The 15,562-nt window shown below is 38.1% G+C and overlaps 1 protein-coding gene across 8 annotated transcripts in view; it reads left to right on the top strand.

The window, feature by feature from the left end:
• The window catches only part of GOLGA4 (golgin A4), a 119,669-nt gene that overhangs the window by 67,775 nt on the left and 36,332 nt on the right, over positions 1 to 15,562 (top strand). For all 8 annotated transcript variants that reach the window (XM_046003811.1, XM_046003810.1, XM_046003809.1 and 5 more), the window contains 5 exons: positions 1,270 to 1,398; positions 4,057 to 4,212; positions 5,799 to 10,030; positions 10,995 to 11,116; positions 11,488 to 11,618. In XM_046003811.1, the coding sequence (XP_045859767.1) occupies positions 1,270 to 1,398; positions 4,057 to 4,212; positions 5,799 to 10,030; positions 10,995 to 11,116; positions 11,488 to 11,618 (4,770 nt within the window). The remainder of the gene's footprint in view (positions 1 to 1,269; positions 1,399 to 4,056; positions 4,213 to 5,798; positions 10,031 to 10,994; positions 11,117 to 11,487; positions 11,619 to 15,562) is intronic.

Raw genomic sequence — 15,562 nt, 5'->3', positions numbered from 1 at the left:
TGTTAGGAGTGAGGTAGGGATCCAACTTTAATTTTTTTTTCCAGATAACTACCAAATAGTCTTCAAATAATTTATTTAATAATCTATGTTTTCCCTTCTGGTATGACACCCTATCTTTATTTCATACTAAATTATTGTGCTACATATGGGTCTCTTTCTTGAATTCTCTGTGCTGTTCCATTGCTTCTCCTGACCACATGCCAGTATTACACTGTTACAATTACTCAGTTTTATAATATGTTCTATTATTTGGTAGCCTCCCCATATTACTCTTATTTTTCAGAAGAGTGCTGGCTATTCTTGGATGTTTATTTTATCTGGTGAGCCCCTCCCCCCATTCTGTTGGTAATTTTATTCAATTATATTAAATTTTTAGATTTATTTAGGGAGGTTTGACATTTCTTTTTTTTAAAGATTTTATTTATTTATTTGATAGAGAGATCACAAGTAGGCAGAGAGGCAGGCAGAGACAGAGGGGAAGCAGGCTTCCTGCTGAGCAGAGAGCCTGATTCGGGACTTGATCCCAGGACCCTAAGATCATGACCTGGGCTGAAGGCAAAGGCTTAACCTACTGAGCCACCCAGGCGCCCCGAGGTTTGACATTTTTATAAGATTAAGTCTTCCTGTCCAAGAAAGAACAAGGCCAATACTTTATAATAAATAGTATATGCATGGAAGCCTAGGCATCATTAGATTGGTATAGCCAGGGCAGCCTGACCGTAGTGGAGTGCCGTCCTTGAGAACATCCTTATTCCTCCTCCTATACTTCCCAGTCATGATTGGTGGGGAACATACCTGCAAGATGTGGAAATGCTCCAGCCTAGTAGAACTTAACTACTGCAACAACAACCATCCTTATCTTAAATGAGAAGTACTTGGGGCACCTGGGTGACTCAGTCGGTTAAGTGCCCAACTCTTGATTTTGGCTCAGGTCATGATCTCAGGGTTATGAGATCAAGCCCCATGTCAGGCATGGAGCCTGTTTAAGATTCTCCCCCTTGCCCTCTGCACCCTCCCACCATATTCATGCGTGTTTGTACTCTCTCTAAAAAAAATAAAAATTTAAAAAGAATAAATGAGCAATACTTGATTGGCTTTTCTTTTAATTATTGAGACCTTGGTGATCTTTGATTTATGTGGGAAATATGTTTTGATTTTTATCTCTTACACTATTGACTTGATGATTGAATTGTAATAAAGTATTATTTAATTGTAGAGTTACATATTTTATCCTGGATGTTTCACTTTAACTATTTGGTTGACTCTCAGAAATCCTCAGAACAAATTGCTAAACTACAGAAGCTTCATGAAGAGGAGCTGGCCAGCAAAGAGCAGGAACTGACCAAGAAGTTTCAGACCCAAGAAAGGCAGTTTCAGGAGCAAATGAAGATAGCTCTTGTAAGTACCTATTTTGTTTTTGCTACAGGTAAATTTTGCAGCTTTATAAAGTTGTTATCTCCTCACTCTTACCTTTCTGCATGAGGTCAGACTACTGGCAGACTTGACCTTTGAATGTGCAGAGAGGATAGGATATAGGCAGGAAAGAGGGCTGTGAGAACTTAACTGTCTAACTGGTATTATGTGAAAATTTTATTAACTACAAGCTTGCATTAACCAGTTTATTTGTTTGTATGTCATTCCTCTCACCTTGGCAGTAGGCTGTGATTATGGAGAAGTAAAGGGGAATATAGGCTTGCTGAAGCCATGAACCAGTGACTGCATAACCCAGGAAAAATGTCTACAAACTCACCAGACTGAATATAACAGAGTTTCAAGGCTGAGAAAGTTTTGTCGAAATGCATTTTAAAGAAGAAAAAATGAAAATGACCAAGTAGTTTTCATTTTAAGTAGAATAATTTCAGTAGTAATTTTCAATACATATGATATTTTAAAAAATAAAATAAAATTATTTTTTTTTATTTTTGACTTATTATTTATTTATTTATTTTATTTTGACTGGACTAACCAAAATAATACCTAGAAAAGCAAAGATAAGATTTTGGGGAATAGTGTCATTTGAAAGCTTAAAACCAAAAAAAAATTTTTTTTCAAATTGTGAAAAGCCTTTTATATAGGTAACCATAAAAAGTATTAATGCCAACAAAAAGAAGTGTCAATGCCAAAAAATGTAGTTTGATTGTTTTTATATGAAATTATTATCCATAATATAATTTAAAAAACTTTAAGTAGAAAAGGATGAGAAATAGTATTTATAATTTTAATCTTTTTTTCTTTTTAATTTTTTTTTAAAGATTTTTTATTTATTTACTTGACAGACCAGAGATTACAAGTAGGCAGAGAGGCAGGCAGAGAGCGGGGGAAATCAGGCTCCCTGCTGAGCAGAGAGCCTGATGCGGGCCTCCATGTGGGGCTCAATCCCAGGACCCTGGGATCATGACCTGAGCTGAAGGCAGAGGCTTAACCTACTGAGCCACCTAGGCACCCCTTCTTTTTTATTTTTTAAAGACCTTATTTGTTTTAGAGAGAATGAGCATGAGCTGGGGGAGGTGCAGAGGGAGAGGGAGAGGATCTCAAGCAGACTCTGTCCTGAACGTGGAGCTTAATGCGGGGCTCAGTCTCATGACCCAGAGATCATGACTTGAGCTGAAATTGAATTGGATGCTTAACTGAGTGAGCCACCCAGGTGCCCTTATTTATTATTATTATTTTTTAAGTGTACTCTTTCCCCAACATGGGGCTTGAACTCCTGGGACCTAAGATCAAGAGTCACATGTCTTACTGACTGAACCAGCCAGGCACTTCAGTCCAGAAAAGGATTTAAAGTAGTTTACAAGAATGCTTAAGACTTTAATAGGATCGTGTAAGAGCATAAAAATTAAGGAACAAAGCAGGACATAAATGAAGCCAGGAATTATTCTAAAAAATTCCTGTCATAAACATCTGTGTGTTTTCATACTGGAATGATTGGCCTTTGGGGACACTGCGACTTGAACAGTGGCCTTGTTAAAACTGTGTTCCAGCACTGATAAACTCAGCTGTATTCTGAGTGGAAAGAGCAGGATACGGATAGACGTGAAGCACTCACATGCATGTGCACTTGCGGCTTTCTGATCCCCTTTCTATCTAGTTCCTCGAAGAGGTTAGCTTTGTATTGATAGTGAAAGTTGAACAGACTATTAAAATGTTCTCTTTTGTTTTTATGGGCATAGAGAGATGTATTTAAAATGTAGTTTACATTAGACACTATAGTATGTTTAAAATGATGTTTTAAAATTGATTAGAAACTAATATTCCCTTATCAGTCTGTTAATAATACGGCACAATGCCTTTCCTTAAAGCAATATACTTCACCAGAGTGTAGTGAACTGAAAATATTGCTGCTGGGAGCATGAACTGTATGCAATAGGTATGGCTAAGTATTCTTAATTGGAGTCCAAGGCCACTAAATGTTAAAAGTGCTCTCTAGAGCTTCTCTTTTCAAAGCAGTAAACAGTTTCAATACAGATGTTGATATATAATAAGGGCAATCAAAGAAGAAGCTTTTCGGGATAGAGGGGGTAATAAAAGTGCCCAGGTCATCTGAGAAGAGTTATGTAGGCTTTTATAGATATTTCCTTGATCTAATCCATATATTCACATGTAATCTTCTGATTTTGATATGGTTTTCTATGTGGGGTTCCTTTTAATGAGGTTTTTCTCACAAATTATATAAACTTACAATCTAGTTTCTTGGCCTAGAGTTGACATAATCAAACTCTGGAGTGCAGGGAAGAAGTAGTGACAATTTGGGGACCCTTCACATTAAGCCGTGTATTTCAAAATGTTTTAAGTAGTGGAAAAAATAGCAGATGTAGTGCGGTTACTGGAACAAAGTTTTTCTTTTCAGTAGTAATTGTGGTAAATATTGGCTGGACCACACTGGAATAGTCACAGTGCTTTGTTTCTGCAGACTAGGGCATGGGAAGAGAGAGGTGATGATACTGCCTACCTCACAGGGCTGGTGTGCAGACCAAATGAAAGACAGCATTCCTGTGGAAGTGCTTTGGGAATGCTGAAGACTTATGTGGGTCTAAGGTGGTATTGTTTTTGGCACAGGAAAAAAGTCAGTCAGAATATATGAAGATCACCCAAGAAAAAGAACAGCAAGAATCTTTGGCCCTGGAAGAGTTAGAGTTGCAGAAGAAAGCAATCCTCTTGGAGAGTGAAAATAAACTTCGGGACCTTCAGCAAGAAGCAGAGACTTACAGAACTGTAAGTTTAAATAATATTTGGGTTCCAGGATTGTGGAATTATTTGTATATAGAAACTGGTGTTATCTCTTCAGTCAGTGTAAAGTTGTCAAGGAGGTTTTGTTTTAGTGGATTTAGATTTACATACATGCACTTCATTTTCAGATAATAAGAGCTTTTCCTGTGAATGGTTTTAGTGTTTGCTACATGGTGTGGCCAACTGTGCCTTTAGCTGGCTGTGTTTCTGTCATCCACCCACTCTGACTCTGCACTCAAGCTCTCCACTCCTTTGGTTGCTGCCCTTGATCTTTAGGAAGTGGCCTTGCTTTGTAGGCAGCACTTGACCTGGCTTCATCTCATGCCATGTCCTGGATATAAGTCATTCTGTTTCTATTATAGTGTAGGCACCTCAATGCCCTGCTTTTTTTTTTTTTTTAATATTTTATTTATTTGACAGAGAGAAATCACAACTAGGCAGAGAGGCAGGCAGAGAGAGAGGAGGAAGCAGGCTCCCTGAGGAGCAGAGAGCCCGATGCGGGGCTCGATCCCAGGACACCGAGATCATGACCTGAGCCGAAGGCAGAGGCTTTAACCCACTGAGCCACCCAGGCGCCCCAATGCCCTGCTTTTAACATAAAGTTTTCCCATATTAAAACAGTGGTGAACAAATTAATATATACGTGAAAAAATGTATATGTATGTCTCAGTGGGCACATTTTTAAGGCTCTCTGGCCCTTCCCTCCACAATATATGAAATGTGTGACCTGTTTTGAATAAACTGATGTTATTTAGACTTTTGCTTTGGTTTATATGGTGAACGAACCACACTTCTTTCCCATAGTTCTAAACTATACTTTAGTTTCCCATTTCTAACATTTATGTAAGGTGGCATGGTGAAGGGGAATGGATAGGATACTCAGGAGGCCTAGATTTTTCCACTTTCTAGCTTTGTAAATTAACTGTACCTTAATTTCTTCATCTGTCATAAGGAGAAATTGAATTTGGTAATTCCTTAGGACCTTTTCAGTTCTGATGTTACGTGGCTCTGCCTTACTTAGTTCTTTTTCCTTTAGAGTCAAGATTGATATTTTCATGAGCTAACAGTAATCTTTGGTAAAATTTGTATAAGTAGCTTCTTTTTGCAAAAAATCTTCCAAATAATCATTTTTGTAGTGGAAAAACCAGATAATTCTTTATCTTCCAAAATAAAATTATGAAGGTGATAGGATACTGTCAGTAGGCCTTAAAAAACACACAGGAAAAAACCCCCATCTTCCTACCAATAGTTATTATTATCTGCTTTATGATTTATTTCTTTTTGACTATCCACTCAGAATATTCTTGAAAATATGCGTGATTGAAATAGTTACCCATGTAGGTAGAAAGAATCTGAAATTTTAAGTTGTGTTAAAATAGAATCTTTTCTTTGTTACATGATTCCTTTAGGAATTGAGCACAGATTCTTTGTGCTTTCTAGTGTTTGGCATGATATATAGAGTAATTTTTCTAAGTTTTACTCTTTAAATAGGTGTAGACGTTATGTCATGTATATCTTTGCTAATAAGCAAGTCTGTACTTTAATAAAAATACATCTGTTTTTATTAACAGAGAATTCTTGAATTGGAAAGTTCTTTGGAAAAAAGCTTGCAGGAAAGCAAAAATCAATCAGAAGATTTAGCTATTCATTTGGAAGCTGAAAAAAATAAGCACAATAAAGAAATTACAATCATGGTTGAAAAACACAAGGCAGAATTGGAAAGCTTGCAACATCAGCAGGATACCCTTTGGACTGAAAAACTCCAAGTCTTAAAGCAACAGCATCAGACTGAATTGGAAAAACTTAGGGAAAAGCATGAACAAGAAAAAGAAACATTGTTGAAAGATAAAGAGAGTCTTTTCCAGGCCCACATAGAAGAGATGAATGAAAAGACTTTAGAAAAGCTTGACGTGAAGCAAACAGAACTGGAATCATTGTCTTCTGAACTGTCAGAAGTATTAAGAACCCGGGAGAAGCTAGAAGAGGAACTTTCTGTACTAAAGGATCAAGCAGATAAAGTAAAGCAGGAGCTAGAGGCCAAGCTAGATCAACAGAAAAGCCATCACCAGCAGCAAGTCGAGAGTATCATTAAAGAACAGGAGATATCTATCCAGAGAACTGAGAAGGCATTAAAAGATGAAATTAATCAACTTGGGCTTCTTCTGAAGGAAAAGGACAAGCATTTGAAAGAGCATCAGGCTCGTGTGGAAAACTTAGAGGCAGATATTAAAAGGTCTGAAGAAGAACTCCAACAGGCATCTGCTAAGCTGGCTCTTTTTCAGTCACAGCAGAGTACTACACACGAGCAGGCCAGAGCATCTGAGGAGCACTTGGCTCAATTGCAGCAGAAATTGTTGGACTTAGAAACAGAGAGAATTCTTCTTATTAAACAGGTAGCTGAAGTTGAAACACAAAAGAAAGATGTTTGTGCTGAGTTAGACACTCACAAAATCCAGGTGCAGGACTTAAGGCAGCAACTGGAAAACCAGAAAAGTGAAATGGAGGAAAAACTACAGGCTTTAACCCAACACTATGAGTCCCAACTTAGAGATACTAATACAGAACAGGCACAGACAAAGCAGAGCTTGATAGAAAAGGAAAATGTAATTTTACAAATGAGAGAAGGACAGAGCAAAGAAATTGAAACACTCAAACAGAAATTATCAGCCAAGGAGGAAAGTTTTAGTGTTTTACATGAGGAATATGAAACCAAATTAAAAAATCAAGAAAAAAAGATGGAAAAAATTAAGCAGAAAGCAAAGGAGATACAAGAAACATTAAAGAAAAAACTAGTGGACCAGGAAGCCAAACTTAAAAAAGAGCTTGAAAATATGGTTCTAGAGCTTAGTGAGAAAGAAAAACAGTTCAATGCCAAAATTGTGGAAATGGCACAAGCTAACTCTGCTGGGATCAATGATGCAGTGTCGAGACTGGAAACAAACCAAAAGGAGCAAATAGAAAGGCTCACTGAGGTACATAGACGAGAACTCAGTGATGTTGTTTCGGTCTGGGAAAAGAAACTTAATCAGCAAGCTGAAGAACTTCAGGAAAAACATGAACTCCAATTACAGGAAAAAGAGCAAGAGGTAGCAGAACTGAAGCAAAAGATACTCCAAAGTGGGTGTGAAAAAGAAGAGATGAACAAGGAACTAACATGGCTGAAAGAAGAAGGCATTAAGCAGGACACAGTACTAAGGGAATTACGGGAACAGATACAAGAGAAGTCTGCTCATATGAACTCTCTCTCACAAAATGAAACTAAACTGAAAGCACAACTGGAAAAGCTGGAGGTTGACTTGAATCATTCTCTGAAGGAAAATACTTCTCTTCAAGAGCGTATAGTTGAACTGGAGATGCTGGCAGAAAAAGATAAGCTGAAGGTTTCTGAGTTGACTGACAAATTGAAAACCACAGATGAGGAAGTCCAGAGTTTGAAATCTTCACATGAAAGAAATGAGAAAAACCTAGAAGACAAAAGCTTGGAATTCAAAAAACTGTCTGAGGAACTAGCAGTTCAGCTGGATATTTACTCTAAGAAAACTGAAGCCTTGTTGCAAGCTAAAACAAATGAGCTAATCAACATTAGTAGTAGTAAAATTAATGCCATACTCTCTAGAATTTCCCACTGTCAGCACCACACAACAAAAGTTAAGGAGGCATTGGTAATTAAAACTTGCAAAGCTTCTGAATTAGAAGCACAGCTTAGACAGCTAAGAGAAGAGCAGAATACACTAAACAGTTCTTTTCAACAGGCTACCCATCAGTTAGAAGAAAAAGAAAATCAGATTAAGAGCATGAAGGCTGATATTGAAGGGCTTGTAATGGAGAAAGAAGCCTTACAGAAGGAAGGCGGCAACCAGCTACAGGCTGCCTCTGAAAAGGAGTCTTGTATCACACAGTTGAAGAAAGAGTTATCAGAGAACATCAATGCTGTCACACTGATGAAAGAAGAGCTTAAAGAAAAGAAATATGAGATCAGCAGTCTTAGTAAACAACTAACTGATTTAAACACTCAGCTTCAGAACAGCATCAGCCTAACTGAGAAAGAAGCAGCCATTTCATCACTAAGTAAGCGATACGATGAACAACAACGTGAATTACTCGGTCAGGTGCAAGATTTCTCTTTGAAAGTTGAAACTCTGAGTAAAGACAAGATCTCTGCTCTTGAACAGGTAGATCACTTGTCCAACAAATTCTCAGAATGGAAGAAGAAAGCACAGTCAAAATTCGTACAGTATCAGAGTACTATTAAAGACTTGCAGGTGCAGCTTGAGTTAAAAGCAAAGGAGGCCAACGAAAAGGATGAGCAGATACATGGATTGAAGGAGGATCTTGATCAGCAGAATGAGAAATTGGTATGTTTAAAGGGTGAAATGGAAGATAAGAAGAGCAAGCTGGAGAAAAAGGAGTGTAATTTAGAGACAGAGTTAAAAACTCAAATGACAAGAATTGTGGAATTAGAGGAGCATCTTACTCAGAAAACAACTGAAATTGAGTCCTTAAATGAAGCTCTTAACAATTACAATCAACAAAAAGACACTGAACAGAAAGAAATGCTTCAGAAACTTCAGCACATTCAAGAGTTAGGAGAAGAAAAGGACAACAGGTTTAAAGAAGCTGAAGAAAAAGTCTCAAGACTTGAAAAGCAAGTGTCTTCCATGAAATCTGAACTTGAGGCCACGAAGAAAGAATTGGAACATGCAAATTCAGGTATGAAGGGCAAAGAAGAGGAGTTGAAGGCACTGGAAGATAGGCTTGAGTTAGAAGGTGCTGCAAAATTAGCAGAACTGAAGAAAAAAGCCGAACAAAAAATTGCTGCCATCAAGAAGCAGTTGCTATCTCAAATGGAAGAGAAGGAACAGCAATATAAAAAAGACACAGAAGGCCATCTGGGTGAACTGAACACAAAATTGCAGGAGAAGGAGAGAGAAATTCAGGTCTTGGAAGAAAAACTTAAAGGTCCACCACAGTCAGAAGCATCAGTTATACACAGGTCGGCAGAACATGTGGCATCCTGTGCTGAGCAAAACGTGGATCCTGAGGGCTGTGTGCAGAAGGCATACGACGACAAAATCAGTGCTTTACAGAGAAGTCTAATGGAAAAAGAAAAGCTGTTGCAGAGGCTAGAGCGGGAAAAAGAAGAGACGGTATCTTCTCATTCTGAAATGCAGTGCAGATACCAGGAGCTCTTAATAAAGATAGAACACGCAGAAGCAAAGCAGCATGAGGATCAAGTTACGATAAATCATCTTCAGGAAGAGCTTGAAGAAAAAAGCAAGAAATATTCCTTGATAGCATCCCAGCATGTGGAAGAAGAGGGAGGTAAAAATAACATAGGGGCAAAGCAAAACTTGGAAAATGTGGTTGATGATGTCCAGAAAGCACTCCAGGAGAAGGAACTAGCCTGTCAGATCTTGGAGCAAAAGATAAAAGAGCTGGATTCCTGCTTAGTAAGAGAGAGGGAAGGGCATAGAGTTGAAATGGAAGAGTTGACCTCAAAATATGAAAAATTACAGGCTTTACAACAACAGATGGACGGAAAAAATAAACCCACAGAAGCTTTGGAAGAAAGTGGTGAAGAAAAGTCCAAATCACATGCAGTCCAACCCAGATTGCCTGGTAACATGGCGGCAGAGCACAATGACCTGGAATTTAAATTAGCAGGGGCAGAGCAAGAGAAGCAGAAGCTGGGCAAGGAGATTGTTAAGTTGCAGAAAGATCTCCGAATGTTGCGGAAGGAGCATCAGCAAGAATTGGATATCATGAAGAAAGAATATGAACAAGAAATGGAAGAAAAAATCAAGTGAGTTTTTCAGCATGAATATTTATTGTATTTATTTATTTTAGAGAGAGAGTGAGTAAGAGCAGCAGTTGGGGGGAAGGTGGGGGAGAATAGAAGGAAAGAGAATTTTAAGCAGGGTCCATGGGAGCCCAATGCAGGCGTCAATCTCACGACCCTGAGATCATATCCTGAACCAAAAATCAAGAGTTGGACCTTTGGGGTACCTGGGTGGCTCAGTCAGTTAAGTCTTTGACTCTTCATTTTGGCTCAGGTCATGATCTCAGGGTCAAGCTTCACATTGGGATCTGTGCTCAGTGCAGAGTCTGCCTGTCCCTCACCCTACACATGTGTGCTTTACTCTCACTCTCTCTCTCTCTCTCAAATAAATAAATAAATAAAATCTTTAAAAACAAAACAAAGAGTCTGATGCTTAACTAACTAAGCCACCCAGGTACCCCAGCATGAATATTTTTAAGACAGTCCTTATAGTTAAGTCCCTTTTATTGTGCCTGATACACCTAAATTTCGCCTGCCCAAACTATGAAACATAAATTGAGTAAGTTAAATGCTGGGAAAAAATATAAAACAATTTAAGGCAAGAGGCAGTGTTCTTTCACATCCGTTTAGAGGGGGAAGAACTTTCTTGCATATATGATTATGCTTATTATGTACATATCCCAGTAATTGCTTTCTTTTCATTGTACTATTTTTAGTGTTAGTGTTATTATATAAGATGGATGTGTATGATGAAAATTTTAAGTGGAAAAGAAGAATTCTCAAATCCCCAGGATCAGTATATAGAGAGAATCAGTTTCTGTATCTTCCCAGAAGTTTTCTGTGCCTGGACGTACACAAACACACGTATACACCCTTAAACATGTTTTTATACCAGTGAGATCTTACGTGCACTCTTGTGAAGACTAGGTAACTGTGCGTCTTGTTTTGTGTTTGACAACAGTTAGCTGTTTATATTTTTGTTACACAGACAGGAGCAGGAAGATCTTGAGTTGAAGCACAATTCTACATTAAAACAGCTGATGAGGGAGTTCCATACACAGCTGGCACAAAAGGAACAGGAGCTGGAAATGACCATAAAAGAAACCATTGGTGAGTCAAATTCAGTAAAGAACAAGTCAGAATCAGCAGAGACTATTTATACTTTAAACTTACTGTTTTCACGTGGTGCTAAGTGCTTCAAGTAATTAAACTGGAGAAAAAAATGATTCCTGTCTAAGAAATTTTTCTAATAGGAACCTGTGCTTGCCTGGTGGTAGCTTGCCTTTAGGAAAGGAGGAGGGAGTGAAAGAACCTGACACATTAGCTAATTAATTGCCTTATAAAGACATTTCTGCTCTGTGAGAGGGTACATATGACCAATTGATTTTTATCAAATTTAATTTGGAACTGAAGTTGTGATATAGATACTAATGGTTGCCTAATGTATGTTCTTTTATGTGTCCATTTTTTTTACGTATTAGATAAAGCCCAGGAAGTGGAAGCTGAACTTTTGGAAAGCCATCAGGAAGAGACAAATCAGTTACATAAAAAAATTGCGGAGAAGGAAGATGATTTACAAAGAACAGCCAAAAGATATGAAGAAATCCTTGATGTACCTTATTTTATTTCTCTTCTTTGAAATTTAGCTGTGCTGGATTTCATGGTGGTGCCAAAGACTGGGCTGTCAGATTTCCTGCTTTTATAATGTAGAGGGTTTTTGTTTTGGCTCAATATTATCCAAATTTAATATTTGCACTCTATGCATATTTATAAGGAGTCTGATTAATTTCTGCCAGGGTCATAGTTTCCTGATCAGATTCTGCTAACCCAGCAGTTCAGTCTACTTGGCAGGTATCGAAGCAACAGTGAGTTACTAAGGGGAAGAATGGATTCTCTTCTCGTCTTTCTCTCAGTCAGACTAAATTATAAGAGAACCAGACTAAGAATTGGGAACTTGTGGTTGGGTGAAGTCTAAGCAGTGGGACAGTTAATGTGTTGAGCATGGCCACCTAGCTGGGATCTTTCCAGGAAGGCCAGTTAACTTTACTCCATCCCAATCCAATTTTTACAGGTTTCATTGCTCTTAAGAGACAAAAAGACAGGGAAAAAAATGGAATGCACCAGCCAAATCTTTTATATTTAGTGAAACTTTGGTTCACCCTGCTAGTGGTGGATTACCATTGCCATTTTCGTGTGTCAAGATAAGCCATGAATGCCAGCGAGTATTTTGGACTCCAGAAAATTTTCAAATGTGAAACAGCATGAAGTATGCTATGTTGGGATGCAGATTCTTCAGTTACTCCAGGACTTATATCACTATATGCCAGGAAGCATTTGATGATTAAGAATACATAAATCAGAGAATCATGCCTCAACAGACTATGGCAGCAATAGAAGTCTGAGCCAGGAACAGGGTCTAATAATAATTATCTTAAATGTAATTGAAAAGGCCGGAATTCCAGGATAAGGCCCATGCATAGAAATGCCACCTTTGTATAATTTTTGAACTTTAGATCTTATTATGAAAAGGTTTGAATAATTTTACTTATATTTTCTTATATTTCTGTACATTGTATGTGTGTGGAACTTTAAAACAACTGTTATTCCTTGAATGATTAGAGAATGTTGGAATTGGAAGATACATTAAAGTTAGTTTAGTTTTTTTTTTGTTTTTTTTTGCCAAAGGCAAAGCCAGTTCAGCATAGTTAAGTGATTCACCTAAAACTTCACAGTGAGTGGGAGAGCACTGACCCTTCATTAGCTTCATATAATTATAAAGACTTCTCTCTAAGAAAGGAACCTGGGGAAGGCAGTAGTTATTTATCATGCATAAGTAAGTCAGGGAGCTTCCTTTGCAGGGGATGAACTGTGCCACTGCTAGAATGTTCCCTCTTGTGAACTACTTCTCTTTCTCTGGATGTGTGGAGTAGCAGACAAAAGACTTTCCAAGGTCATGACAGATGTCTATAGATAGACGGGTGGGGAAACAGGGAGGCAGATAAGAACGTTAACCTGTGATATGGTTCCTCCTTGAAAATTGGGTGAATATATATTAAGGAAATTAAAGGAATGATCCTCTAAGTTTCCATCTTGGAGACAGGAATTGGAGGGTGAGGGAAGGAGTTGGGTGGCTCTTCTCCAAAATGCCTTCCTGTGCCTCAGACCAGCACTGTCCATTAGAAATAGAATGCAGGTCACAAATTTGAGCCATATATGTAATTTAACATTTTCTAGTGTCATTAAGAAAAGAAAAAGACAGGTGAGTTTAATTTTTTAAAAAGTTTTTATTCAAATTCCAGTTAGTTAACATGCAGTGTAATACTAGTTTCAGGTATACAATTTAGTGATTCAGCACTTCTATACAACACCAGTGCTCATTGCAGATAGTGCACTCCTTCATCCCATCCCCTTCATCCTTCATCCCCATCCCCTATTTCACCCATCCCCTCTGGTAACTAGCAGTTGTTCTCTATAGTTAAGAGTCTGTTTCTTGGTTTCTTTCTCTTTCCCTCCCTCACTCCTCCCCCCCACCCACTTTTGCTCATTTGTTTCTTAAATTCCACATATGAGTGAAATCATTTGGTATTTGTCTTTCTCTGACTTACTATGTGAACTTAATTTTAATAGTAATATGTTAATGTGTGATATCCAAAATATTATCATTTCAGTATGTGGTCAATATAAAAATTACATATGGATTATTTCTTTAAGTTTCGGTGTGTTTTTAAGTTTGCAGCCCGTATCAGTGTGGATTAGCTAACTGTGCTTATAACCACAGTTCTGGGATGGCTTATGGCTACTCTATTAGACGGTGTGGCTTTAGACTTTTAACTGCTAGGTCTAGGTCTGACTTCGATAAATAGGCAGTTCCTATCAGAACACTCCAAATACAAACTCTGTCTTGAAGAATTTCTTTTTAAAGGTACAGATATGGGGCACCTGGATGGCTCAGTCAGTGGATTAAGCCTCTGCCTTCAGCTCAGGTCATGATCTCAGGGTTCTGGGATCGAGCCCCACATCCGGCTCTCTGCTCAGTGGGGAGCCTGCTTCCCTCTCTCTCTCTACCTGCCTCTCTGCGTACTTGTGATCTCTCTCTCTATGTGTCAAATAAATAAAGAAATAAAAATCTTAAAAAAAAAAAAGTACAGATATTACCAAAGTGCTGTGGGTGCTTAGTCAGTTAAGTGTCCAACTCCATGTCAGCTCAGGTTTTGATCTCAGGGTCGTGAGCTTGAGCCCTACAATGGGCTCCATGCTAGACATGGAGCCTACTTTAAAAAGAAAAAAAAAGTACCAATGTTACTAAAAGAGATAGTAGCAATTCTTAGCAAATGCTATATTCCTTTGATTCTGAGATACTCTCTACCATTCTCCCATTTAAAAATTTCGAGAATTTGAGTTTCCTGTGGGGTTTGTATGTTTTATGCAGTGGTGTTATTTTCCCCCTCTGGAAAGCTATTATCAGATGATGTGTCTGAATGATGACATTGTAGAGTGTTGTGTTTTTGTCATCCTTTAAAACAATTCTGTGATCTGCTAATAGCAGCATAGTGGAACGCAGAGACATTTTCGTTTTCCTGCCTTTACTGTCTTAGGAAACATTCTTACTACTTCCCCCATTTGAAGATACTGGTGACTTTTGTCATCCTTGATTCATACCTTCTGTCTTTTCAGCCCCTCACACATATGCATCCCCACACCTATTAGGCATGAAATCTGTTTGTCTTCCCTGATTTACTAGGCAGAGAAATCATCTGTATCTGTTTAATTGTATACCTCCAACACAATAGCCAACATTGAGTAGACTCTTCAGAACATAGTTTTCATGGAGTCATACTGCATGTTCCTCTCCTCTCAGTGCAGCTGTTGCCACTGTCTGACTGTCATTGCCACTCTCTGACTGCCAATCTTCCATTTGGTCTGGTCTTTTGTATTATCCAGCTGATGTCTTTGCTGCTGGTTTTTTCCCTAAAGTATCCCTCTCTTCTTGTCAGAGATATTTTCTGTCTTGAAATGAGAATGTGATAATACCACTTCTCTTAAATACCTTCAGCTTCCCGTTGTCCCAGTGATACCTCCTCCAGTTCATTTGGTGCTAGACGAACTCAACTTCAGCTTGTTCTTCATCCTATTTTACCTCTGGTCATGCTTTTCGATGTGCCTAAAGAGCACTTTCTCAAGCTTTGTGAATTAGTAAGTTATTACCATTTCTCAAATTTGGGCTTTAAAAAATAAGATTTCAGTTTAACTTTTATTTAGAAAACAATTTTTGAATAAAATCTTTTCATACAATTTAAAGATCAAAATAATATTAAAAAGTATAGAGAATGTTCTGTAATGAAAGTGTTCTGTATTCTACATCTTGCCCTTTTTTCTCCACAGGTAACCATTCTTCTTTTCTCTTTTCTTTTTAAAATATTTTATTTATTTATTTGAGAAAGAGAGTGAGTGTGTATGAGCAGGGGGAAGGGCAGAGAGAGAGAGAGAATTTGAAGCAGACTGTGCGCTTAGAGTGGAGTCTGACACGGTGCTCAGTCCCATGACCCTGAGAATCAT

The sequence above is a fragment of the Meles meles genome, chromosome 4 (assembly GCF_922984935.1).
Source record: "Meles meles chromosome 4, mMelMel3.1 paternal haplotype, whole genome shotgun sequence".
NCBI classification, from domain to species: domain Eukaryota; kingdom Metazoa; phylum Chordata; class Mammalia; order Carnivora; family Mustelidae; genus Meles; species Meles meles.
Note: the sequence above shows the minus strand (reverse complement) of the source record. Positions and strands in the feature narration are given on the sequence as shown.